The sequence below is a fragment of the Carassius carassius genome, chromosome 20 (assembly GCF_963082965.1).
Source record: "Carassius carassius chromosome 20, fCarCar2.1, whole genome shotgun sequence".
Taxonomy (NCBI): domain Eukaryota; kingdom Metazoa; phylum Chordata; class Actinopteri; order Cypriniformes; family Cyprinidae; genus Carassius; species Carassius carassius.
In genome coordinates, this window is record NC_081774.1 from 10,056,004 (window position 1) to 10,083,914 (window position 27,911).

General features: G+C 39.9%; 4 protein-coding genes across 7 annotated transcripts; 2 read left to right on the forward strand and 2 right to left on the reverse strand.

Moving 5' to 3' along the window:
• LOC132096987 (uncharacterized) lies at positions 1 to 3,506 on the reverse strand. The gene is made up of 4 exons (XM_059502664.1): positions 2,376 to 3,506; positions 1,498 to 2,273; positions 310 to 623; positions 1 to 101 (listed from the first exon to the last, which is right to left on the reverse strand). Exons 1-4 carry the CDS (start codon positions 3,504 to 3,506, stop codon positions 1 to 3), a joined length of 2,322 nt encoding a protein of 773 aa, XP_059358647.1.
• Positions 3,507 to 7,020: 3,514 nt separating this feature from the next.
• On the forward strand, positions 7,021 to 14,988 carry LOC132096280 (E3 ubiquitin-protein ligase ZNRF1-like). Of its 3 annotated transcripts, none has more exons than XM_059501542.1 (6): positions 7,021 to 7,112; positions 7,251 to 7,791; positions 8,788 to 8,883; positions 11,773 to 11,878; positions 11,979 to 12,071; positions 12,987 to 14,988. In XM_059501542.1, exons 2-5 carry the CDS (start codon positions 7,287 to 7,289, stop codon positions 12,034 to 12,036), a joined length of 765 nt encoding a protein of 254 aa, XP_059357525.1. In that variant the 5' UTR covers positions 7,021 to 7,112; positions 7,251 to 7,286; the 3' UTR covers positions 12,037 to 12,071; positions 12,987 to 14,988. The 3 variants fall into 3 exon arrangements, with proteins under 3 accessions (XP_059357525.1, XP_059357522.1, XP_059357524.1); XM_059501541.1 differs by having other exon boundaries at positions 7,028 to 7,112; positions 7,188 to 7,791; XM_059501539.1 differs by having other exon boundaries at positions 7,027 to 7,791.
• A 742-nt stretch (positions 14,989 to 15,730) lies between these two features.
• Positions 15,731 to 19,560, forward strand: LOC132095760 (protein lifeguard 1-like). The gene is made up of 7 exons (XM_059500864.1): positions 15,731 to 15,862; positions 16,678 to 16,901; positions 17,018 to 17,097; positions 17,198 to 17,398; positions 18,255 to 18,383; positions 18,564 to 18,707; positions 19,049 to 19,560. Exons 2-7 carry the CDS (start codon positions 16,679 to 16,681, stop codon positions 19,199 to 19,201), a joined length of 930 nt encoding a protein of 309 aa, XP_059356847.1. The 5' UTR covers positions 15,731 to 15,862; position 16,678; the 3' UTR covers positions 19,202 to 19,560.
• Positions 19,561 to 21,668: 2,108 nt separating this feature from the next.
• LOC132096281 (poly [ADP-ribose] polymerase 2-like) lies at positions 21,669 to 27,826 on the reverse strand. 2 transcript variants are annotated; one of them, XM_059501544.1, is made up of 18 exons: positions 27,713 to 27,826; positions 27,409 to 27,485; positions 26,948 to 27,151; positions 26,698 to 26,865; positions 26,293 to 26,363; positions 26,069 to 26,119; positions 25,355 to 25,451; positions 25,198 to 25,273; positions 25,023 to 25,125; positions 24,784 to 24,937; positions 24,487 to 24,625; positions 23,462 to 23,525; positions 23,216 to 23,350; positions 22,968 to 23,095; positions 22,709 to 22,808; positions 22,489 to 22,587; positions 22,149 to 22,273; positions 21,669 to 22,047 (listed from the first exon to the last, which is right to left on the reverse strand). In XM_059501544.1, exons 2-18 carry the CDS (start codon positions 27,467 to 27,469, stop codon positions 21,888 to 21,890), a joined length of 1,935 nt encoding a protein of 644 aa, XP_059357527.1. In that variant the 5' UTR covers positions 27,470 to 27,485; positions 27,713 to 27,826; the 3' UTR covers positions 21,669 to 21,887. The 2 variants fall into 2 exon arrangements, with proteins under 2 accessions (XP_059357527.1, XP_059357526.1); XM_059501543.1 differs by having other exon boundaries at positions 26,293 to 26,366.
• Between the last annotated feature and the right edge of the window lie 85 nt (positions 27,827 to 27,911).

Here is a 27,911-nt window from a genome sequence, read left to right on the forward strand (position 1 = left end):
TCATGCAACAAATGTGAGGCCCGCACTAAACAGGGCAGACGCAACACAAAAGCACTCAAGCTTGAGAGTTAAACACAGAGTCGACAGCTTAGCGGTGACAACTGCATAAACCATATAACCATAACACAGAGTTAGCAGCCATGGTAACTACGGTATAGCTGGTTATAACAGAATAAATCAGAATGAATAAAACTTAACTCACCGAGAGTACATGTGACGCTACCGAGGGTACATCCAGCTTGTAAAACCTGGCGAATGTGTTCTGGGAAGACCAGCCAGCAGCAAGACATAAATCTTGGATAGACATACCTCTAGCCCAGGCCCAGGAGGAAGATATTGCCCTCACAGAATGGGCTTTGATGTTGAGGGGACAATCCTTCCCCTGGCGTTCGTAAGCCAGCGCGATAGCGTCCACAATCCAGTGAGAAAGTCTCTGTTTTGAAACAGCACGTCCCTTATTACGTCCACCAAAGCACACGAACAGCTGGTCCGACTGACGAAAGGCGGCCGAGCGATCCACATACATCCGCAGAACCCTAACAGGGCAAACAGCGCTCTGAGCATCAGCATCGCGCGAGGCTGACGGCTCAGCAGATAAGGTGGGCAGGGAAACAATCTGTGCTCTAAATGGTGTAGAGAGCAATCATGTGCAATCAGCAATCAGAGCAATCATGGCTCACCGAAAATGCATGTAGGTCTCCAATGCACTTCGCCGAGGCGAGAGCAAGAAGCAAAACAGTCTTGAGGGAAAGCTCCTTAATCCCAATCGAAGCCAAGGGCTCGAACGGCGGTAGAGCTAAAGCTCTCAAAACTAGAGCTAAATCCGACGGCGGCACAGACGGCGGCCGTGAAGGACACAATCTCCTCCCTCCCCTGAGAAAACTGATTACCATAGCATGCTTACCGATCGATTGCCCGTCAACCGGGGAACGAAAAGCGGTAATAGCGGCCACATACATCTTCAGCGTGGACGGCAAACTCCCGCAGTCCATTCTATGCTGTAGAAAGCATAAAATTTTGGGGAAGTCGTGGCCTAATGGTTAGAGAGTCGGACTCCCAATTGAAAGGTTGTGAGTTCGAGTCCCGGGCCGGCAGGAATTGTGGGTGGGGGGAGTGCATGTACAGTTCTCTCTCCACCCTCAATACCACGACTTAGGTGCCCTTGAGCAAGGCATCGAACCCCCAACTGCTCCCCGGGCGCCGCAGCATAAATGGCTGCCCACTGCTCCGGGTGTGTGCTCACAGTGTGTGTGTGTGTGCGCATTTCGGATGGGTTAAATGCAGAGCACAAATTCTGAGTATTGGTCACCATACTTGGCTGAATGTCACTTCACAAGAAATATCCGACACGGCACAGGTCTCCGGGTCAATTTGAATTTCCTCGCACCATTTAGTGAAAACTCCCCACTTCAGAGCGTAGAGCCGTCTCGTAGATGGTGCGCGAGCCTCCGTAAGCGTGCTCAGCACTCGTGAGTGCAGCGCGCCCTGCTCGTTTACGGTCCCCGCAGCGGCCACACATGAAGGTTCCACAGCTCGGGGCTGGGGTGCCATATCGTGCCGTTCGCTTGAGACAGTAGGTCCTTCCTGAGGGGGATTTGCCATGGGGGAGCCACCACTAACTCTCTCAGGTCCGCGAACCAGGGCTGATTCGGCCAGTTCAGGGCCACGAGTGTAATTGACGCTCTCTCCTCCCTGATTTTGCACAAAACTATAGGCAGAATCTTCACAGGAGGAAACGCGTAAAGTTTGGCTTCCGGCCAGCGCGAAGTCAGAGCATCTCCCTGTAGTGGGGAGTGAGATAGCGAGAAAAACGTCTGACAGTGCGTGTTCTCGCTTGTGGCAAACAAATCTACTTCTGCCCTCCCGAATCGATCCCAAATCATATGAACCGATCCTGGGTGAAGCCTCCATTCTCCTTGAGGAATCCCGCTCCTCGAAAGCATGTCCGCTCCGCGGTTCAGGATACCGGGGATGTGCGCCGCTCTTATGGAGAGAAAGTGTCGGTCCGCCCACAACAAGAGAATCGCTGCCTGTTTGAATAGAGCTCTGGAGCGCACGCCTCCCTGGCGATTTATGTACGAGACCACAGACGTGTTGTCGGTTCGAATCAGTACATGTTGTCGCTCCAATTTCGACCGAAAGACTTGCAGGGCTAAGGAGACTGCTTCTAATTCCAAACGGTTTATGTGCCACGCTCTCTGTGACTCCGACCACAAGCCTGAGGCCGGTGCGCCCAGGCACACTGCTCCCCAGCCTGAAGTTGACGTGTCCGCCTAGACCACGGTGCGCTGCGTCACTATACCCAAAGGAACTCCTGGGCTGAACATATTCGCGCTGTGCCACGGTCTCAGAGTGCCGACGCAACTGTGAGTGACCGTAATTCGTTTGTGGCCCGACGACCACGTCCTCGGCGGAACTCGAGCTTTTAGCCAAAGCTGTAGCGGTCGCATATGCAGCAGGCCCAGATGGCACCCTGAAGAGGCCGCCGCCATAAGACCCAGAAGCCTCTGAAATTCCCTCAGTGGAACCGATCTGCCCAGTCTGAAACGGCGCAAAGTCGATGAGATTGTATCCATGCGTTCCTGAGAAAGATGGGCTCGCATGGCCATCGAGTCCAAACATACTCCCAGATATGTTATAGTCCGACTCGGTAAAAGCACGCTCTTCTGCATATTCACACGCAGTCCTAGCGTATCCAAATGGCGGAGCAGCGTTTCCACGTGACTGATTAGCACATCTCTCGAGTGGGCTAAAATCAGCCAATCGTCCAGATAATTCAAGATGCGCATTCCGCTCGATCTGAGGGGAGAAAGCGCTGCGTCCACACACTTCGAGAACGTGCGGGGAGCCAAAGCCAGGCCAGACGGAAGCACCGAATACTGGTAGGCCGTGCCTTCGAAAGCAAACCTGAGAAAGCGCCTGTGGTGCGTCGCTATTTGAATATGAAAGTACGCGTCTTTTAGATCCACAGAGGCGAACCAGTCCCCGGGCCGTATCTGAGTCAAAATCTGTTTCAGTGTTGTCATTCTGAATGCGCATTTGTGTAGCGCTCGGTTGATGGGTCTCAGATCCAGAATCGGACGGAGTCCTCCACCCCTCTTTGGCACCACGAAGTAGCGGCTGTAAAACCCGCTTTTCTGCTCGCTTGGAGGGACACGCTCTATCGCTCCTTTCTCGAGCAGACTGAAAACTTCCTGTCTCAGAAATGATAGGTTTCGGGGCGAAGTCAGTGACGGGACCATGCCGTTGAATCGGGGCGGTCTGCGTTTGAACTGGAGAGAATATCCGTGTTGAATAATTCCCAGTACCCATGGCGAAACGCCTGGGATAGCCTTCCACGCGTCCCAGAAATGAAACAGCGGACGCGTTAGCTCTACGGCCACCGTAGCCACTGATGGCTTGTTTTGACCGGGGCCCCGCCCCCGCGAGGCAAGAAGCACTGGCTGGAGGGCGGCCAGCGGCGGGCATTGTGTGCTGTTGGCACTCTCGCGCCCTCGAGAGGCCATTATAATTATGGCTTGTGGCTCTGCGCTGTCTTGAGACAGGGCGAGTGACACAGTGTTGGGTGCATGAGGAAGAGAAAGCTCTTTTTGTGAAAAGATACATGTTTTTATTGTGGAACTCACACAAACAGCATTTAAACACACATTTCGATTGTCGCCCAAGGGAACCTGGGGGACACGAAGCTTTTGAACACGGCGCTTGGGGGGGGGGGCACCAGCGCACTCTCTCTTCCTCTTTAGCGGCCCGTCAGGAAGACGGCTTGGCAGCCGAGGATGGCGCGCTGGCTCTCTCGCGGCGCGGGCTCCTCTTCCTACTCCGATTTCTCCCTCCAGGCCCCGACCACTGCTTGCCTCTGCCAAAACGGGCATTCGGTTCGGGGCGGGGCGCTACGGCGGGCTGTCCAGCCGGTCCTTGAGCCTGGCGAGGTGCCGAAGAAGAGCGGGACCTCGCGAATGAGGACTGGAGTGAGCGACGCGGCATCACGTGGCTCATCGCTTTGGCGCGCTTCTGCGTCTCGGAGAAACATTCCGTGACTGACTCCACGGCATCACCAAAGAGGCCGGAGGGAGTGACTGGAGCGTTTAGAAGCGTCCTGCGGTCCGAGTCCTTCAGGTCAGCTAGGGTGAGCCACAGGTGCCTGTTAAGGACGACCATGAATCTCATGGAACGGCCGATGGCTTGAGCGGAGCGGAGCGTTGAGCGGAGCGTACGGGGGGCATGCGCACATATCCGTGGGCCTCCGCCCCGTCTACGTGAGCGAACATGGCCTGTGTGGCAGAGTGGGTGCGCGCCGATTGGGGTGCAGCCCACGACTTCACCACGTGGGATGCAGCCTGGCGGCGGCTCGACTGGAGAAACCACGAGTCCAGCTTACTCTTCACAGGCTCGTCAGGAGCGTTCCAAGAGAGGTCCAGCTCCGTGACGGCCTTGCCGAGGATCCTGACGAGCTCCTCCTGGAGGTCTGCAGGGCCCCCGTGGTCAGGGCGGTCAGACTGAGTCGCCCAATCCTTCTCTGACGCAGAGACCGACATGGAGTCGTCGTCCTCACCAGCTCCGAAGGAGACGAAGTTCGTGACAGTCTGGGGGGGGGGCGGAAGCTATCGTCCGCGAAGCTGACAGCGTCGAACTCGCCTTGGGGCGGGGGAGAGCCCACCAGCGGCTCGCTGGCGGCAGTGGGCCTCATCCCCGCTGATGCCCGAGCCACTTCCCTTCTGGCTCTGAGGGCGCGCACTGGCAGCTCAGCGCAGTGGGCGGAGAGCTCAGCGCAGTGGGCGCAGGTGTCCTCCGTGAAAGCTGCCTCGGCGTGGGCGAGGCCCAGGCAGGGAACACAGAACAGGTGGGGGTCCTGAGGGTCCAGGGGACCCGCACAAATCTGGTAGGTAGCAGCCATCGGATGCGGAGAGGAAACGGTGAGTAATCCTCAAATGCAACTTCCACGATGGTACTTAAGATAGGTTATAACGTGATATAACTTCAGCGTGAAGATAACTTCTAGCGTGAAGAAAGAGATTCTGACGTAATTTTCGCGCCCATGCAATTTATACTGCCCGCGAACCTGTCAGTATTTGCATGCTTCGCGCCAATTGGCCAGCTGCCCCCAGCTGGCGTTAGCCAATAAGATTTCAGCAAAAGTGGAGAAGGGAGGAGTTCCCATATACGTCTTTAGCTGACGTAATGTTGAGTTCCCGCCTCGAAAGGGAACGAATTTTTAATTTGTTTATTTGTTTTCTATCCCTGAACGTAAAAAACGAAAGTGAAGCCGGATTTTTCGTTTTGTTTAAGCAATTAAAAAATATATATGTTCCATTTTTCAGATTTCAATATAAAATTAAAAAACAATTGGATGGAAGAACAAATTTATAAATAGAAATTTATAAATATAATCTAAGATGCTCTATTAGCTAATATAACTAAGAATGAAAAGAATAAATTAATAATGACAACCATCACAAAATTCCTACGAAACAAAATCACATACTTTTCAAACATTCCTGTGCCTGTTCTATGATTGGATAAAAAGTTAATTTAGGGCGTGACGTCACACGGTCGGTTGAACGAAGAAGCAAAGAGGCCAACTTAAGGTGAAATGGTTGAAGGAATGTTTGAAAGCACCTGAGTCCATATGGTACTTTATCCCCAACAACATTTATAATAGTGTAGGAGGCCTAAAATTTTTATTGAAATGTAACTACAATATTACAAGATTGCCGCTGAAGCTGTCCCAATTTTACCAGCAAGCTCTTCTGGCCTGGAAACTTTGTCATTCGCACAACTTTTCTCCACACAAGTCCATCATTTGGAATAATGAATGCATCACTAAGGGGAACAAGTCACTCTATTTGCAGAAATGGATAGATAGAAATATTATCTTTTTAAAAGACCTTTTTGATGATAATAATAAATTACTTAATTATGAATCTTTTCTCAAAGAGAAAACATTCCCAATAACGTTCAAAGAATATAACTCGGTTTTCAAGTCTATACCTAATGGCATATTAGAACTAATGAAAGGTTATAAAAAACAAAACGAAATTCTAGGTTTTAATTTTACTCTTTATATTAACGGTATGGATATTATGAGTAGAAATTGTACTAATAGGCATATCAGAAAATGTTTTTTAAATTTAAAGAAAATAACACCTCGTGGGAAATTTTTCTGGAATTCTCATTTTTCTGAAATTAATTGGCATAAGGCGTGGCTTGTTCCTTTTAGATTTTGTATCTCAAATAAAGTTAAGGAATTACATTTGAAAATATTACACAATATATATCCCACAAATTTGTTTATTTCAAAATTTAAACCGGTTGATAATCTTTGTAGTTTCTGCAAGACAGAACAAGAATCGTTAACTCATCTTTTTTATAGTTGTTCATTTTGCACGACATTTTGGAAAAGTGTTGAAAGTTATCTGGCTTTTAAAACAAAACATTCAATAACACTTGAAGGGAAACAGATTATTACATATTTTGATTGTAGAGATAGAAGTTTATGTAATATTGTAAATATTTTTATTTTATTAGGCAAGTTTCATATTCATAAAGCTAAATTCTCTAAATCAAGACCATGCTTTAAATTCTTCCAAACTGAAACTGAAATATATTTTGAGTCTCTTAAATTGGTAAAAAAATAAGAAAGCTATGTCAGCAACTGATATATATTCCAAACTTTTCAGATGAAAATATAAAAATACTTTTTTTTACAAATAATAAAGTTTGTAAGTCTGTTTTTATATATATATATATATATATATATATATATATATATATATATATATATATATATATATATATATATATATATATATTTTATGTAATTATTAATATTATTATTATATATATATTATTATTATTGTTTAATATTAATTTGTATTTGATGGCTCTGTTTTGTATTTATATATATATATATATATATATATATATATATATATATATATTTATTTATTTTTTATTGTGTACTATTTGTTTACGAACTGTGATGTTTGTATGTTTGTTAATTGAATTCTAATAAAAAAAAATAAAAAAAAAAGAGGCCAACATCCGGTATGGTGCGTTGCCGACGACAGTGCTGTTGAACAGGGACCACAGGACATAACTGGCAGGAAAATGCGGTAGGTTGTTGTCATAACTGAAAGAGAAATTAAAACACAACACATTTCAGTGCTATCTTTACGACTGTGAAATAGATGTGGCATATGGTCATACGGCCTAAGGGCTTTGTAACGGAAGCAATCGGGTTCGCTGATCAGTCATAGATCGATCGGGATTAGGGAGCGCGGTTGAACATGGGAACGAGATCGAGCCGTTTACACGAGGAGGCTGCCGCGACAGCTTTCGATAAAGATGGCATCAAGAGAGAGTCCTGTCGACGGATCCGAAGCAACAGGCCCACTAGCCTCATGGTGGAGTTCGCCGGCAACTTCGACCATGACTCAGAGACGAACCGCAGCCGGTCGGAAGAGGGCAGCGACTCGGACACCGGGCAGCATGCTAGCAGCGACGGCAGCCCCGCCGACAGCCACATGTCCCCGTCTCTGAGCAGCCAGGCCTCGCCGACGGACGAGAATGGGGCCGAGGAGAAACGCGAGGAGGATGGTAGTCCTGGAGGCCCTGTGAGCGCGGAGGAAATAGGCCGTGCACCGCAGCGCACTTTCTCGGAGCGTTTGCCCGGTGGTCGGCATTCTTCCGCAGGCGGCGTCACAGGCAGGTCCACCCGGGTGAGAGACACCCACGCACGGCCAGTCTCTGAGGCGTGGATCGGCCTCTACAGGGTCAACAACCGCCACGGTGGTAAGTGGAAAGACTCTTCGTTCCTGTACCTCGGTTAAACCCTGTTCATCTCCAGTTCTGTCATTTGAACCTGACTGTTCACAGTGAGTAATAGCTAAATAATGCAAAACAGCGCAGTATATTATGGATAAACCAAAATAATCCTACTTTATCTTCATGGCATTCAAAGACAGAGTTCACCTTATAATGTTATCGTTTACTCTACTTATGCTGTTTCAGGTCTAACATTATTTGTTTCACAAAAGACATTAGGCAGAATGAGATCTATATTTACTGTGCACTCTTAATTGAGAGAAAAAGTGCTAAGGACATGAACTCCCTAAAATTCATCTCATTTGGTTTTCCATATGCAAAAGTCAATCCAAAAACTTTAATCAACTAGCTAGCTTAATGAAAGTTTGGTAACGTCCATTTGTTAGCATTAAATAACTGAGATTAGCAATAAAATTCTAAACTATTTATTGAGGAGTAACGAATACTGTATCAAATGTATTGCTTATTATTGATATTAGTTAATGCTAACGAATGGGACTTTATTGTAAAGTGTTAAAGAATGTTTATATACTGTACAAAATGGGCAAAAGCTAATCTCACCTGTTATGTGAGTGAATTTTCAATATTATTTGGTTTTAAAACCAAATGAACCATGGAAGGTGATTAACAAAGATGAATGATTCCGCACGAGACTAAAGAGCTTTAGGTGTAATTCGGTTTGGGGTTTATAGACATTTCAAGCATTCCTGACAGGATGATCTGTGGTGGATTGAAACCAAAGGTAAACCCAGTTTACTGATGATCTCGTTTTGTTTTTTGTTTTGTTTTTTTACACACTATATTGGTCAGTTGGTCTTAGTGCAGCTAGAGGGTTCAGAAAAGTCGGCTACATGGGTGTATACTCGCCCATCTTGGTTGGCCTGCATATCACAAAACCCGTTCTGCATCTCCGTTTTACAGTGCTAGACAACTTGCTTAATTTAGTTTTCCCCTCCTTTCCAGCTATTCGTTGTCCCTTCTGCACTAAGCCGTTCCCTGGAGGGCGAATCGAGGACCATCTTTTAAGTTGTCTGACTTCTCCACCTCTTCCTTATAACAGTAAGCATCCCTTTTGTTTTTATTGTTAGGGCCCGAGCACTAATTGTGTGATGACCCTATTGGAATTGCTGTTTCTTCTTCTCCTCTTCCTCCTCCATAGTGAATTGCATTTTTGAGGGCCTAAACATTCTCCAAAACTCAAAACTTTGAACACGTGTCACAATTGGGGAAAATGTACAACTGATGAGGGTTTCAGAAGTGGATGTGACACAATGGCTCGAGAGCGACACCTGTAAAATTTAAACTTGAGTGTGCCTTGATCTATGTTTTTACGTAAATGTTGACACGTGTAACACACCATTACCTACTAAAAACTATCTTGGTACAAAATCCAAAACCCATCAGGAAGTATGTTATTTTGAATTTCCTGTACACTTTCTGTGCAATTTTTGCCATTTTCAGACCTCAGACTTAAAATTTTATCAGATAATCTTCAAATTTAGTGAGGGTCATCAGAAGACCTTTGTGACGTTAAATTGCAAAGATTTTGAGCTTTCATCTTGGGGCATGTCACTGGCAGCCTGACAAATATTGATGTTTCGCCATGAAACAAAAAGTTACTGTTAATCAGGCAAGCAATGTCTGATCATCCCCAAACTTCACACGTTTGATAGGTGTTCTGTCCTGAACACGTACCCATGCCCACATTCAGTTAAAGTTAGGGTTTGGAATCATTAGAAATTTTCCGGTTCCACCTAACGGTTCCAGTTCCTTTTAAATCATTAAACTGCTATTTAAAAAATTGTGGTAAGGAAAAATTAACTGTACTCAACTACTCAATGCTCAAAACTGTTTATTACTTACTGTCAATTTAATTTAAAGGTTGGCATCAACATATATTACAGTATACAAATTTTCAGGTTCCGGTTCATTTAAATGTACTATTATGTTTTATACTATGTTACCTTTGTTGAATGTACTGTTACTGGAAGGTAGTAAGTAATATTGAGTAATGCTAGTCAATCAATCAGCATGTGCTTCAAAGTTGATGTTTTTACACTATCAATAACATTTTGCTTTTCAAGCAGGTTGCCAAATATTCCCTTGAGGCTTAAGACACTTGTTCATTTCCCTGAATTAATGAAATATCATGGCCTAATGGTTAGAGAGTCAGACTCTCAATCGAAGGGTTGTGAGTTCGAGTCTCGGTCCGGCAGGAATTGTAGGTGGGGGGAGTGCATGTACAGTTCTCTCTCCACCTTCAATACCATGACTTAGGTGCCCTTGAGCAAGGCACCGAACCCCCAACTGCTCCCCGGGCGCCGCAGCATAAATGGCTGCCCACTACTCTGGGTGTGTGTTCACAGTGTGTGTGTGTGTGTGTGTGTGTGTGTGTGTGTGTGCGTGCACTTCGGATGGGTTAAATGCTGAGCACGAATTCTGAGTACGGGTCACCATACTTGGCTGATTGTCACGTCACTTTCACTTTTTCACTCTCCATAAAGCCCCTATTTTACAAATAATAATGCAGTCAGGAGATGGTGTGAAGCAATGAGTGGTTTCCACATGTCTAAACATTTAAAATGCATGAAAATGAATATTTTCTATCACTTTGTTTATCACTCTTGAAATGACCTGTACACTAAATAATCTAACCCTCATACCTGCATAACAATAGCAGTCTATTTATTTAGATGATGTTCATTTTGCTGAACGAGACTCAAAGGTCAGAGTCGGTAAAATGATCCGAACTTCCTACTGGCAACAGGAAATGACTTGTTGTACTCTGACTTAAAGTGTAACTAAACCCCTGCTCAGAGCCTGACTCCACCCACTGACAATATTTGAAAAGTGGGCAGATCACAGCGGAGATAGAGGGGACGAACCTAGGGCGGGGCTGAGCGAGTGCAGCGTGATCCTGAGACCCGCAGTGACGGATTGATTGATAGCAGCTGTCAGAGACGCTAAAATGGAGAGTGACTGTAGTGACGCAAGTAGCTTTGCAACAGAGCGATCATTTGAAGTAGAGGACTTTTCTCCCCCACTTTCACCTTAAGTGGAGGATGTCGAGGTGTCTGTTCATATCAATTCGAGCCGCTGGCTCAAACTGCGGTCTTAACTCCAGCACCGCGTCGCTTTTCAGCGCGAGCTGTGTGGAGAAGCCCATTTCCACCTACATTGCGTTGGAGAAGCAAACCCGTGTAAAATGCAGTTTGCACACTCGAGCTCTAGGCGGGAACTTGCGGTCTTCCAGGCCAAGTGCATGCAACCACTGGCGCCTAATTTTAAAGTCTGCTGGAAAACTATGCAGTCCAGCAGTGCTGTCACAACCAGCAACACACAACGTACCATCCTGACCACTGTACTAAATACAGATAAATCTACGCTAACTTGAAGATCTAAATAACTATATAATTGCTATGCTAAAGAGATGCTATAATAGTCTATCCTGGTCGTTACCAATACTCGCAATTCCAGCTCCTGACTCACTACAGTGATTTTGATGGTTTTATACTGCCAAGGGCGTGGTAGCTCGTACCAAGGGGCGTGGTGAGCTGGAAACCGCTTACGTCACCTGCCACCGCTTAGGTCACTTGCCACCGCAACATCCAATAGGAAAAATCAACTGCAGTAGCCACCGTTCAACCTGAAAAGGGCAGCACTCAGACGTTTTTACAGCATATATTGTAGAATTAAAACACTTTATACTCAAATGTCAAAAAAGTTACTCGAATCAATGAACAGCACTAATAAAGCCCCATTCTTACAGATCATTAACTAAAGTTGGTTTAGGGTTTTGTTACTCTTTAAACATGCAATATCCAATCTGCCCCAAACATCAAGGGCGAGGGCCCTTTCATTGCTGCTTGCAGCTTTTTAAAATTATAATTTTTCTTTTTCCATCTTTCAATATCTATGATTTTAATTCATTCATATCTTGTCCAATAGCTGATGTGCTAGCCAAGGACAGTGGAGAGTGTTCAATTTGTCTCGAAGACCTGCTTCAGGGGGAAACCATCGCTCGACTGGCCTGCCTGTGTGTCTACCATAAAAGGTAACCATAACCATCCAAAAACAAAAACCCCAAAAAAACTTCAGGATCTGCTACAAATGCTTTCAATAGCCTATGTAATGGCTGATATTTCTCTAAATAGCTGCATTGACACATGGAGCAAAGTGAAGCCGTGCTGCCCTGAGCATCCTTTTGATTGATTCGTGTGTTCTTGTGCAATGACACTTTGACTCAGGTGAGTTTAGTCCTTCAAGTAGTTTCTTTGTTAAAATATATTCAAATGTTAAATTTATGAAAATGTCATGTCATTCACCTTTATATCGTTCACAATATGTATGACATTTTATTCTGCAGAAAAGATATTTTGAAAAATCTTTCAACGGTTTATTACTTTATACCCCATTGACTTTGTACGGACATTAAAATATAATTTCAAAGTGACTTCTTTTGTGTTCCACAGAAGAAAGAAATGCATGCAAGTTTTTTAACCTACAAAGGAATGGTTTACCCAAAAATGAAAAAATTGCTAAAAATGTACTCTCTTCATGCTATATGTAGATGAGTTTTCATTTTTTTAGAAAAGATTTGGAGAAATGTAGCGTTATATCACTTGCTCACCAATGGATCCTCTGCAGTGAATGGGTGCCGTCAGAATGAGTCCAAACATCTTATAAAAACATCACATTAATCCACAAGTATTCCCTGCTACTCCATTCAGTCTGTTAAAGTCTTAAACGGTACTTGATACAAGTTTTTTTTTTTTTTTTCTCTCCTGATTCAGATAATTTTTTTAACTGAAGAAAGTGATATTATAGATAGAGGGCATTTTACTCAGAAGCAACAGTTTATTATAAACATGCAGATTTTATACTTCACTGGAGTAGTGTGGATTATTGTGATGTTTTATCAGATATTTAGACTCATTCTGATGGCACCCATTCACTGCAGAGGATCCTTTGGTTAGCAAGTGATGGAATGCATAATTTCTTCAAATTCGTTCTATTGAAACAAACCCATCTACATCTTGTATGATCTGAGTGAGAGTAGGTTTGAAGCGTGAACTATTCCTTTTAGATTTAATTCAGATTTTTTTTAGATTCCTCTTCACTTGACAGTTTAAGTGCATTTATTATTTTTTTCAACATTTTAGGAGACGATACCCCCTGGCAGGAGCATATTTTCTGAAGAAAGAATTGAGAGAAAGACACAAAGGAACAAAAACAAATAACAAGCATCATCACTTGTGGTCAGCTTAATCGGTCTGGCTGTGAGTGCTCCTGGATTTAACTATGTGATGTGACTCTTGGGACTGGGCTTTTCTCTACTCTACAGCACCTGCGTGAATGGCAGGTTTGCTCGGCTTGCCTTTCCTCTCTTAACTCTTTACTTTAAGGCTCAGAGTGAAACTGGTAAACTGAAAAGAATTTTGTAAAACAAACATGTTAATAGAGGGAAGTTGCACATGGATCGCCTCTCCGTGTGAACATCTTGATCTCCTGGAGGGATGGCGTTCTTCTTTCCATGGAAACATGGTGATCTGTAATTTATGCCGGGCTTAGCGTTTGGTTTTTGCAGCCTGCTGAGGTTTCAGTGGCTTGAATGAGCTACTTGATTTTGTTGGGCAGATCCCGGATGAACGCAGAGGAACTGTAAATGCGTAAATATTGCACATATGAGGCATGATGTTTTATATTTTTGGAGAATAACCTTTTTGTTTACCCTTTTCCCTTTTTGTTACTATAGGAACATTTCAAAGGCAGAGTGAAATTTCCAATAGATTTGTTAAATATAAACTACAATGAATAGTGATTTTATCCATCCTTAAGGCAAAACTCCCCCTCATTACCACATTAGGCTCTTTTAACCATCTTGATCTGATTGCTTTTCTTCATTTGTAAAACTGTATATTGTTAACCGATCAGAGCGATACTTCCACTAGCTAGCTTAATGGATGTTATTGGTTGCAGTGAAGTGTGTGTTCAAGTGTGTACTTAAATCCAGAAAATGTTGACGCTGATAACCTGACAGCATGTACTAGTCTTGGAGGGGAGGGTTTGTGAAATAGCCTCTCTGCGTATTCGATGTAGTAGTCTAGAGAAATCCAGTCACTTTACACCAGGCCTCCTCTACACTGAATGAGGCCATCTGTGGTGCGGAGATGTATGTCAGGCGCAGTAACGCCATATGAGGAGGGAGTAACTATGACATTGTCATCGACCCCCTTGAAAGGAACAATGGAATGAACTTGATGAACAGGACTTTTTTTTTTATTTTTGACAGTCCTCCTAAGGGTAAATATTTTTCATGTTTTGAGGTTTATGGGGTTTCCTGATTGTGGGTTTTCTCATGTTCATTATTCTATTGTCTCTTGTAGAGGTCATTTGGTCTGTTACTTTTTTGCCTTAGCTCGAGGATTCACATTTCGAGTGGTAAGACCTCTGAATGGAGAGTTTGCTTTTCTCAAGCTGAGAGGTTAACTTTTAAAGTATTTAAATGTGTTTTCTTTACAGGACAGCCTGACGGTTCTCTCCAGTTGAAAACATGAGAAATGCCATTTGTGTCTGTGTGAGTCAAATGCAAAAGTCATTTTTACAGTTACATTTGTTTTGTGTCGGTGTAGTGCATTGTGGAGTGGAGGGAGGTATTGTCAGAGTATTTTGACAAGCTTTTAAGCTCTCGAAGTTAGCTTTTGCCCTTTAACATATGTGGTGCCATACCAGAATTACAATAATTACTATAATAACCTGGGCTTAGCTAACTCCAAAAGTGTTCTGTTTTTTTTTTCTTTCTCTAACAAAATATTATTATTATATATGCAGTATAAATGCCATAGCCAGTTCTGTAATTATTCAGTGGTAAGGGTCTTGACCCGCTTGATCCTGTGTTTTGACAGTTGTCGGTCAAATATGAATGACTTGGGAATGTTCTTTAGGTCAACATGATTTGCATATATTCACATGCCCAAACACAGACAATCTGCCTTCATTCTGCTAAAGAACAATTGAGTATTTATTTATTAAAGTGTAAATATGTATCACATTTCATTATGGCTTTGTCCTTTGTCCATGATGCGGTTTCTATGCCTAAATGTTTTGTATGTCTGAAAAATTGTTTTTATATGTATTTTTTACAATAAATATGCTTAAGTGTGATGGTTTTTGTGCTCTGGGTCATCTTTGCTAATAGAAATATATTAAATTTTACATGTACATATTACATTTACAGAAATTTGTCAATATAACTAGTTGTGAATAAGTAAATTGATTGCTATATGGTTGCATTCTAATTTGACCATGGATTTATGATTGGGGAAGCTCTGTTTTCTTTGTCATTTGCTTCCTTGGTTTAAAAGGTTGTAGTCTCTAAATTGATTTTGTAATGCACTGATACTTTAATTTCTTGTAAGTTTTATGGTAAACATTTTGAATTTTATTAAAAAGGAAGCACTTGAGTTAAGTGGATTTTGCCATTTAAGTGTCAAAATCCTGTATAACCTATGTTTCGACAGCTCTTGTTGCACTTGCATTTTGTGGTTGAATTTGTGAAACATGTTAACCCTACTCAAACCATCATACTCGCACAATAGACAAAGAGCCAAAGTAATTAACATTTACATTAATGCTAAGACTGTGCTAGAAAGCCAAGCATGTTGCTTTATATCTGCAAATGTACACAAGCTTGCCTAGTCAAGATTTGATATTTGTGTGCAACAAGAGTACAACCGTTTAAAGATCACATTAGAATTCATGTCATTTAATGGTGGCATCATAAAAATGTACCAGTTCAAAAGGGGACACTGCGAAGGGAAGCCAGTTGTGTGAACTTTTACAGTAAGCAACTTTTGGGCAATCGTGTGAAAAACTTCACAACCGATTTTCCACAGAGGGTTTTTTTGTAAATGATGTAATAGGAAGGATGTGGAACCTACTTCAAGTCTGTGAGAAACAAAGGTGAGACATTAAACATCTGAGATCTCTCAGAGCTCAGACTTCACACCAGACCACACACAGGGTAAGAAGAATCAAGGTAAGGTTTTTTTTTTTTTAGCTATGTAAAATATAATACTATAAGATATCAATATTTTTTTTGTGATTGAAGAAATCAATTGTTCTAAATATAAAAGTTAATTAGTTATCTGTAAAATAAATTTGATCCAATTATAATCAATCAGTAAACTCTAGGAATAAAGTGATAACATCAACTGAAACAAGAACAAAAGCCAGCTTTTAACGCTGAATGTTGCACTCTTTGTCTCTTTGATCAAGTTTTAATCAACCAATTGAGGATTTGCCCCATTTGTAATCCACTCAGCATTTCTAATTCAAATGAACTGCAATGCTACAGGTTTAGGTGAACAGTAAAACAATACACAAATGTGTTAAAGTGGTGCAGCTTAGCATGTGCTTGCAAAAAAATCTAGTCTTTATCCAATCTAAAAATATTATGGATACATTTACTTTTAATAAAAGTGTACTATTATACTTTTGCAAAAAAAAGAAAGCAAAGCTAACCGATTGTGTGTAAAATTCTTACTGAGTTTGAAATTGTAAAAATCTTACTGATTCCCTTTTTAAACTTAAAATAATTGACATATTTACATTTTGTTTTCTCAGTATATCTTATATCAGGATTCTTTTCAGTGTATTTCTATCTTAACCTATAAGTTAACTATGAGATATATAATGGAACACCACAAACCACACAGTAGCAAACAAACATTGCAGACCCCACAATTTCCTGTGCATTGCGATGTTTTTTCAACATGTCTTTTTCTTTGACGATCTTTTCCTGTTATTTTGACATTCTGACAATACAATCCTAACTAACCACATCTTGTTTAGGATGACGGATATAGAGAGCCAAAAACCTGCGCCTGAGAATGACCCAAGCCATGCAGAGACAGCACCAATGTATGACCCACCTCCATACATGCCTCCTCCTTATCCTACGGGGCCAGTCATGTACCCTCAACCCATTCCTGTGCCAGTCAGCTTCATCCCACCCAATCTGCCGCCAGAAGAGATCGGCATCAGCAAAACAGAAGAACCGAATCTAGACCCAGCAGGTGTTTTATTTCACTGAATTATCAATCCAACATTTACTTAAAAAGACGCCAAAACCAAAATAACCATCTAATGACAAGAATGTCATGACAGTAATAATATTTTTCTTTTCTAATAGCTGTATCTCCAGCTGAGGAAAGTCAGGTGTTTGTGTCATCATTTGAGGATAGGACTGTTCGCAAAGCTTTTATCAGAAAGGTGAGCATTTCTGTGATTTGCATGCCATCGTGAATATTAAGATTGCTCTGAATGCTGGTCCTCATTGTCCTTTCCAATCTCTCTCTCTCTCCCCTCGCAGGTGTTCAGTGTGGTAACAATTCAGTTACTAGTCACGTTCACTGTCGTCTGTGTGTTCACCTTCTCAAACACAGTCAAGGCAGCGGTTCAGAGTAACATCTGGGTGTACCTCAGTTCTTACATTATCTTTGTAGTAGTGGGCACATGTCTTTCTGTGTTTTCCAAATTCAGTCGCACACATCCCTGGAACCTGCTGGGACTGGTGAGTGTCTTCATGCTGTGCATTACATAAACACATACTGTAGCCGCCTACAGTTAGGAGATGGTGAACTTTTCTATCAAAATAGAGTACAAATCAAATCCCAGAAGTAAAAATCACATTCATTTTCTCTATGGCTAACTGATTTTTAATGTTGTTATTCGATATGCTTTTTTCTTTTTCTTTTTTAATCTCAACATGAAAAATGAATAGGTAAAATAGGTTATTTTCTTGATTCTCCTTCATATTCGGTGAAGGAATAGCTTAAAAACTGGTTGAAACAGTTGGTTCCTTGTCTTTGTTCCTTCTGAATTTTCCCCAAAATGTACTACTTAACGACATTCTGTAATCTATAGGTTGACCCAAAAATCTCCTTTCTTTAAGCCATTGCATTTTGTAACTTGGTTACTTCCTCTCCATGACCACGACAGACTGGTGTATTTCCTCTGTAAGTGCAGTGGCCAAAATATAAAGGTTAATGTGAGCATTATGAAAATACTAATGGGGAAGTCAGTTGCCAGGGATAAAAGTCAGTTAAAAGGGTTTACCATTTGTTATTAAAAATGTCCACAAAAATGCAAGATTTTCATATAATCTTTTACAGTTTATAACATTTATAAAGCCCTAGACGACACGTGATTGTGTTTCAGACCTCTTATTTGTGCATTTTTCTATTCAGGTTGCATTTTATGTCATGTTTCAAAATAAGACAGAAATAAATACATTTTTAAAGACTATTTTTTTCCAATACTGCAATGTAGTCTTCAAAAATCTAAATTTAAAATTATTAATATTATATAGGCTATGCCTTGATAGCTGCATATACTTTATGCCTAACATGCCCTATTATTGCCTGCAGTCAGTGGTTACGCTGAGTCTGTCCTACATGGTGGGAACTGTAGCCTCATATCACAACACAACTGCTGTGATCATCGCTTTAGGATCAACTCTGGTCATCTCATTCAGCATCATCATTTTCTCTGCCCAGGTATGTAAATTACACTAATTTGACATCAGCTAATTTTAAGTTAGAGTTAGCTATATGTGATTACCACAGTGTGTTAGATATAAGAAAACCCTGAAAAAAAGAATTCAGAAAAGCATAACCTGACTTTATATAGTTGCTCTGCAACCTCTAAATCCATTTCCTTTGCTGTGATCCTTTCAGACTCGCTTGGACTTCACAGTTTGTAACGGTATTCTGCTCATACTGTCCATCGATTTACTCATGTTTGGATTCTTCAGCATCTTCTTCTACTCCAGTGTCCTGCAAATTCTCTATGGATGTCTGGGAGCTCTTCTTTATGCATTGGTAAAGCATGATTAACATTTAATGATACTAACAACTTAAAGGGATAGTTCACCTAAAAATGAAAATTGTCATCATTTACTCACACTCATGTCGTTCCAAACCAGTATGAGTTGCCTTCTTATGTTGAACATAAAAGAAGATATTTTGAAGATTGCTGGTAATCAAACAGTCGGTGGTTGTCATTGACTTCCATAGTAGGAAAAAAAATACTATGGAAGTCAATGGCAACCAGCAACTGTTTGATTCAAAATATCTTCTTTTATGTTCAACATAAAATTTTTGGGTGTACTATCCCTTTAAGAAAGTATGGTGTTACCAATGTTTCTCTTTCCCTCATGTAGTTTCTGGCAGTGGACTGTCAGTTGGTGATGGGGAGACAAAAATACAGCCTTGATCCTGAAGAGTATGTCTATGGTGCCTTAATTATCTACCTGGATATCATTATGATATTCCTCTACATACTTATGATTTTGAGTGGAAACTCCAAAAATTAAATTCACACATGCATAACTTGTGGCACTCGCAAGCTGCACATGCCAGCTGGTGTTTAACCTTCTGACCTCGAATATTCTTACATCACTGCTGTGTTCTCTCTACTGGTTCACTGACCGCGGTACTTTTATCTTGTTGTTTGTATTTGTTTAAGATGCACTTTTGAGATGCACAGAACATTTTTAGCAGATAAACATATTTGTAAATTACAATCTTACAAACTGCTGATCACAAGAACCTTTTGTAAGTCTTAAATATTATGCCTAATGTAAATGCCTTAACTGTTATAAATGTGATAAACATCCCAACACGTTTGTCCCTGTAATGTGACCGCTTAAATCAATAAATTCAGTTTATTTCAACAAAATCTGAACATTTGAAATACCTATGCAAGTAAAAATGAATACTAAAATGTATATTGCATATAAATATAGCACATTATTTTGATTATTAAAAATAATAATATAAAACTCAATTTACACTGACAATCAAAAGACAACAAATTCTCAGACATTTTTTTTTTTTAATCTCTAAACAATCTTATGAATTTATCAGTTATGTATATGTTTTGGTTCAGTAACTGACCACAGACTTTATCTTTATTATTTACTTTAAATAGTAGGTTAAATGATCGAGACTTTCTTCCTTATCAAAGTGTTCAAAAGATATGCAGCTAAGAAGTTGCGGGGCAGGGTAATAATAATATTCATTTCAGTAGAGGGTGTAGCCTTCCACATGTCATTCAAAATCTCTGCGTTTATTTCTTGCAGTGAACACAAAAGAAATATTCTAAAGAATCTTAACACAATAACTTTCGATACAATGACACTTACGGTTCATTGTCAACATGTATGTCAAGCTCTACTTTGGAAAACAAAGAGGACGAGACATAAACTTGTTACAGACATAAAATTTTTAGTGTTTTTGCCCTTTTGGACCTTGTATGGCCAGAGTACACTGTTGGTGTATAGACAAGACCTGCATTAATTCAACAAATTCTACAATTCTTGGACAAATGTCTGTGTTGAAGCAATACTTTGGAGCCCCCTACATTTGAGTGCGATTCTTTGTGGACTTGAATTTTTATCCACTCAAAAAAAGAACACTGGAATGAGGCCATTCAACTTATTAGAAGTCAGTGCCATCAGAATTATTTTTAAACTGATAATTCAAGATAAGCAAGGCCATTCAAAGTTACATTGTATGGTGGCTCAGTTGAAGAATGCATAAATAACATAAACTGTCTCTATTTAGGTGCATTAAACGCTTGAAATAGCCCTTCACTGCAGATTAACTTTTCTTTTAATTGAGATTTTGAAAAATAGAGAAGTTTAATCATGTACTAGGCTTTGTGAATGCTTCGCTTCAAGGATTTGTATGTGTGTGTGTGTTCACCTGAAAAAAGAAACAGCATATTTAAGTTTGAAATGTCATTCCTTTAGGGAGAGTTATACCCAACCTCAAAGTAAACTACATCGTCTTTAAAGCTGTACTTCAACCAGTTTTTTTTTTTCAACCAGTTTTTCTAGACCAACTTGTTTTTTTTTTTTGTTTTTTTCTGGGTGTTGGATTCATGTGTCATTCAAACAGTCCAGCAAGAATAAATTTAGACATGATGTGAACCTTTTTGAACACTGGTAATCGTTTACAAAAATGAAGTCTACACATTAACATGTAGTCAGAGGATAAAACCAACATCAGTCCGTGTGAAACAAAAACATACATTCATGGAGACATTTAGATCGGTTCACTTGCTAATCTAACATCTATAAAGTGAACTCTAAAAACAGTGATAACATCTGATGCTATATGAATTAGATCAAGTGTTTCCACATTAAAAGGTGCATTCTGGTACTTAAGTGTACAGGCAACAAATTGCTGACATTTGCTTCTCTGTAATCCACTTATTTTCTAAATCAAATGCTCTGGTTCAAACTACTCCAATGCTAGAGTAGCTTTATAATAATTATCACTGTTTTTAAACTAGACATTTTAATATATGCTGTTCCTTTAAGTGGATATCTTTGTGATATTTCTCTACATCATGATTTGGGGTGGACTCCATGAACCAAAGCAATGTTTATGCATAGACATATATAATATAGTCATCCAGCAGAACACAGTTTTGTGTAAAGTGCTCATACAATCATTCATATGCAAATTAAACTGAAAATGGTATTTACATAGTAAATATCGATTTACATGAGGCCTATTAATACTCTCTCACACAAAACATGACTTTTTTTTTTTTATATAAGGTGTATTTCTACAACCATCATGTAAATATTGAATTTATCAGCTTTTTTATCTAACCTTAATATTCCCCCTTATATTAATTTTGATGTACTGCTGCTCAATTTATGATTCAGTGTAAAAAAGTCATATACATTCTACCAAACTAATAGATTCTGTTGTTTGAATTTTTTTGATTTACAGAAAAAGTTCAACAAAATCATATAAAAAACAGTATAACAGTACAAAATGTCATTTTTTATTTTGATTTATAATTGCAATATGTCAATAGGAATTGCTCGACTTCAGATAGCTATCGAAGTCACAGCAGACATTTAAAGAACAGTATGTTTAAGTCTATTTAAATTTATGAACACATGAACTACATACAGTATAACTATAGTGTGGCTCCTTCACCTGTAAAAACTGCTCTAAATGTAAAGAATCCAGACTGCCTCACCACAGCGAAGAAAAGTTAAACTGAACCCGGAGGAGATACTTCATCAGTATCTGAGCAGGGTTATACACAATGTACTCGTTATAAAGGAGGGTGTAACCTCCCTTCTGCCCCACCCCGGTCTTCACAGAGGGCCCCATGGGTACTGTCACACCATCCCTGAGAGAGAACGAGAAAAGTTTTGTCAGTACAGCACTTAATCACAAGCTTAAAAAACGTAATCATGTAAAACAAAGCAGAAAATCGAAACGCAAACTCACAATGCAACATAGTTGTTAGGGTCAGGAGCAGTCTGCCCCAGGCCTCTTGTGCTATGTTTCCCAGAAGGCAGTTGGTCAGCAGTGTAATCTGCATCCAAAAGTTCATTACTATTCCCAAGGGCAACCTGTGAACAAAATACTGAAGTTACTTTTTCCTGTAATCAGCAGCTTGTAATCATTTTAGCTTTTTTAATCTTTAAAAATAAGTGTAAGCTCACTGAAGCAGTTTTTATCCAACTATCTATTCATCCAAGTATCCGGAAAAAAGTATCAGTTTCCACAAAAATATTGTAGAACTGGGAGCAGATATTTTGATGTTTAGATACAAAAAAAACCCAACCTCGCTCAGCAACAAGAGTCCTTGGTTGTTCTTCTGATTGGCAAAGCAGTAATTGGCACTTTTAGATGACATGTCTGCAAAGTAGACCCCCTTACCAAACTTTAGGGGGAGGAAAAGTAAAAAAAAAATTATATTGCTTTTAAAAAGAATGCTGTAATGCTGGGAAACCGATAATATATTGATAGTATTTGTATAAATTCAGTATATCTCCGCATCTCACCATGTATCCGGTCACTGGTGCCTCTGGAGGGGCCACTCGCAGCCCCTTACTCAGGATCCCCACCCAGTTCGACAGACGGGAACCATGCCACAGGAGCATTCTAGTATCCACAACAACAAAAACCACTTGTACTATCTGAAATACGATTGCTGTAATTCAGTGAAATCAGATGAGGCACACACTAGACCAGAATTTAAGGGAGTTTACATAAGAGCATAACATAAGTGATAAAGTATAACTGAGGAAGGTGGTTTAGTACTTGTTTTCCATCTCAGAGCAGAAGCTGTCCCTCTCGCCCTCTCTTTCTACAGCAAAGATGTCCAGAATGCTCATTGTGTAGTCAGTATGGGTGGGTGCATGAGTGGACTGAAGATATTTCTCTATAACCTTCACAAAGACAGACAGTTTGTGTCTAAAACTGCATATTTGAACAGACCATTTAATCATCCAAAATTCTTTTATTAATATTATATTGTACTTCAGCCATAAAAAAGTCCCACACTGTACCTTGTATTCATTGCTGTTAGAATCCAGTGGCTGCAGTCGACATTGTAGAGAACGATACTGTCTGTCCAAAGGATGCTCATCGTTCTGAACACTAGACTGAACCATTTTCACTGCTATCTGGATGTCACATAAAGCCTAAAAGAAAACAAAAAAAACATGACCATAAACATAGAACTAAATTTAAATAGTCAATCAATTCAAGCCATTCAACATCAACAATATTGAGCAGCAATTACAATGTCTCACCTCAAGCAAAGCAATTTTCTCCTTTAGCTCAGCCTCTGTGCGTATTATGGGGGGTGTCCGCAACCTGAATGAACAGCAAGTTATCAGGACCAACAAATATAAAAACACTAGATCAGTAGGCCATATTAGCCACTATTGTTAAAAATGTTGGGTCAGGATTTATTAATATATTTTTTTTTTTTGCGTGTTTGAGAAAGTTCTTTTTCTTGCCAAGGTAGCATTTAAAAAAAAAAATTCAAAATAAAAACAGCAATATTGTGAAATATTATTAAAATTTAAAATAACTGTTTTCTATTTTAATATACTTTAAAATGTCATTTATTCCCATGATGAAATTGCTGAATTTTTAGATGCCGTTTCTCCATTTTTCAAAAGAACAGGATTTATATTTATATATATATATATATATATATATATATATATATATATATATATATATATATATATATATATATATATATAAAGTCTTTACTTTCTCTTTTGATCAATTGATGTATCATTGCTAAATAAAAGTATTAGTTAATTCATTTGACCCCAAGTATGGCGTTATTTTTTATATTTTAAAAGTTATGAACGTGTAAGACATGCTCACAAGCACTTTATGTTATTTCACACGCGCAAAAATGAACCTTCAGCTGGCATGATAAAACGTAGGCATCATCGTTCGCAAATATATACATCGATGGTAATTGATTTAACTATGATCTGCGCAGCATTTTATACGTGCAGAGACATTTTATGTATATTAGAAAACTCATTCTAATTCATTCCCACTCTTCTTCAGTGGTAACTTAACCCAACTCCGTGCTTCCTGTAGCCTATGAGAGTATGACAGGCGCTTGCTCGCAGCTACCTGTACACCTCTCGGTTGTTGAATTTGTGCGCGAGTACTTTTATCATGCCAGCTGAAGGTTCATTTTTGCGCGTGTGAAATAACAATGTGCTCGTGAGCATGTCTTACACGCTCATAACTTTTGACAAAAGAATAATGCCATACCAATCCTCTGAATAGTAAAGTAACTTACCCAAAGTCATGAGGGATGCGAGTGTAAAACTGGTTGCATGCTTCTAGGAGTTCCTTATTACTCCTCTTTTTCTTTATACACTCCTCAATCCTCTTCAAAGAGGCATAGCCAGCTCGAATCTGCTCTGTAGTTAGTTTTCCTGTAGCAAAAAAACAAAAACAAAAAACATTTAATGGTTTTCATTTGCAATTGTATCATATAAATATGTTTGTGTTTTTTAGCTTGAATACATTCATCAATCACTAAGAATATACAAGATTCATTCCATCAGTTTGGTACACAAATACACACACTCACCGAGTGGGGCTTTTTTGGTGTCATACTTCATTTCTAGCACACACTCTTCCATGGCTTTGAGGTCACATATAAGCTCTAGCAGAGACTGGACCTTGCTGTTCAGCTGGCAGGGCTTTATTTCAGAAGGAGAGGATACCACAGCCTTGTCCTTCTCCTGGTGAGAGGAAAAATCACTATAATGAGGAATGAAACAAATGTAATGCAGCGCAATGGATGATGTGATATTGGGGTCTTTTTACCTTGTCTTCAGTGCTGTAGTCTACAAATACCATGTCATATTTTCCTGCAACTTTCTCAAAATTTGCTCGATGCTCCCACTCATTCTTGGTCTTGTCAAAGAATCTGCATATAAGCAGGTTATTAGCAAAATCTTTCTTATATCTTATATGAGTAAATAAAATAAAAAATAATTACTTCTTTTTGAAGGTGTCTTTGGCCTGAGCAAGATTCCCCCCACAGTTAACCAAGCTGTTCTGTCCTACTTTTCCCACTGAAGAGAAAAACACAACAAGAACATGGATGATAATGTGTCATGATAATAAAAGAGCATCTGAGGTGTTTCGGTACATACCTCGTCCCCACCTCATCCAAACACTGTAGGCTTTTCCATTGTCGTCCTGAAGAAGCTGAATCAGGTAATATTTATTGTTGTTGAACTGAAGGTTAGTCTGTAACAGTTAAAAGCCAAAGAAAAGGATATCACACAATGTCATATACTGCACTTGTTTTCATTTACACAAACCTTCACAAGTTTAGGGTCAATATATATATATATATTTTGAAAAGACATTTTTTTCATAGAAAGAAAGAGAGTTTGTAATCAGCATGGATGCATTACACTTATCAGAATTTACAGTTTAAGCCATTTTTAAATTTTACAAAAGATTTATATTTCAAATAAATGCTGTTCTTTTGAACTTTTTATTTTCTAGACCAAAATATTGCTGTTTATAACTAATAATATAACTGTTTATAATATAACTGTTTTCAACATTGCTACTAATGAGAAATGTTTCTTGAGCACCACATCAGGATATTAAAGTAATTTCTAAAGGATCATGTGACACTGAAGACTGGAGTAATAGCTGTTGAAAGTGTAGTTTTGCTATCACAAAAATAACCAGGAACCAGGTTAGACCACAGGGCCCACAACTGATCTAAAGTATCCGGATATAAATTTGCTCATTCTCAATGGGAAAGTGGCCAAGCACCTTGCCCTGTGTATCATAAGCCTTGCACAAAGAAAATCTTATCAACCCCAAACTTTTGAATCTTCAATATCCACCTGATTCAGCATAACATCATATACATCAGCCCCCTCGCTGTAGATGTGGGCCTGTGAATAACCAGAGAAAAGAAATCTAATGAGAAGAATGCACTGAAGTAAACAAGGTCTATATTTAGAAGAAAAGGGATGTTTTAAAAGATTTTAAAGGTGATTACACAATAGTCAAATGCTGTACAGTAATTTCACTTCACATGAACCTATGACGCATTTAAAGTAATTACCTTTCCAATTTTAGCCTTGCATTCCGGATCAACCGGGGCTTTTCCTTTCATAATGACCGTCTTCACAACCTCTTCTTCAGAACATGAGATGGGAAAGAAACAAAACAACAGTTAAAGTCAATCTGAAACTTATGTAAGGTAATGCCATGCATTTAAGATTGAAAGATATTTAACATATATACATATATATATATATATATATATATATATATATATATATATATATATATATATATATATATATATAAACGTAAGACAGGACAAATTCTGTCCAATGGGAATTTAATGGATTGTGGAAAGTGGTCTCAATTTGACAGCTGATTGAAGCAGAGGGGTTGAAAACTAAGAGGGATTGGTAACATCAGACAAAAAGAAAAGGAAGTTAATCTACCAAAGAAGCATCACCTTCACTCTCCTCTTTTACAACGGGCTTGACTTTGTTCGCTCTCTGACTCCTCCCTTCATTGCGTCTCTTCTTAGAAACCGGTTGCTCCTCTTCCTCCTCTTTCTCCTCTTTAACCTGAACCACATCTCCATTTTTGCCATTCGGGGCATTCCCTTCATCTACATCTTCTGCAATGCAATAAGCAAATAGCTATTAGATTTCTGTGACAAATACTGATGCAACATCAGGCACAGGTACACACAGACATACCTGACTTCACTTTCTGAAGGCGTATTTTTCGTTTATACTTGGTGACAGTATTAGTCTGAGTCATTTTCACAAGATCCACCTCATAACCAGGTCCGATCGCCAGTGACATTGACTTTTCTCCGGCCTGCTTTGCTGTATCCAGCTGGACACAAACCTCTGGAGGATACGGCTCCCACTCACCATCATCTCCCTTCCACTGCCAAACTGAGAAGAATGAAATATTCAGTTATTCATTGTGTGAAATATGAATATCTAAAACTAAAACAGGGTCACGCCTATACAATCAAAGTGATTAAATACGATCAAACTGGTGTGGCTGTGGATTTACACCCATTTACTTGAAAAAGCAATTGGTGTGAATGTGCATTTTTGTCAGTTTTCAGTGCTTGACTAACGCACTTTAAATGCTGGTTATGAAACTTTGAGCTGTTTTGGCATGTCCACTGAAAATGAATTCATACTTGTCTTCGCCTCTTGTGTCTCTGCCACAGACTTGCTCCGGCAACTCCTCGTTCGACGCATGCTTTCAGTAAAACAGCTGAAATGAAAAGAAAGGTTTCCCGCACCGGTTGTTTACGTATTACGCAAGTGTTACATAAACTGAGTTATCCAGAAACGTGGTGAATGAATACATCATTTGAGTTTCTATATACTTCCTCCTAATCATCCCATAACCATGGTTACTGCGTCGAAAGAACTTTAGAGAAAAGTTACAACATGTAAAATGTAAATAAACACCTGATTTAAATGGTTCTCAGCACCTACCTAATATTTAAGATCTCTACTTCGGTGTGCACCGAATGGCGCGAAAAGGATATTAGCCCGGACCTTTTGTCTAGGAACGAACTCAGCACTGAGCTTGTTTCTGTACGGATTTATTTTGAAATCTTATTGCCGATGACCCCATGAGGATCTAATTTATTGTTGGTTTTGATAATAACGAATAAACATGAAACATGAATAA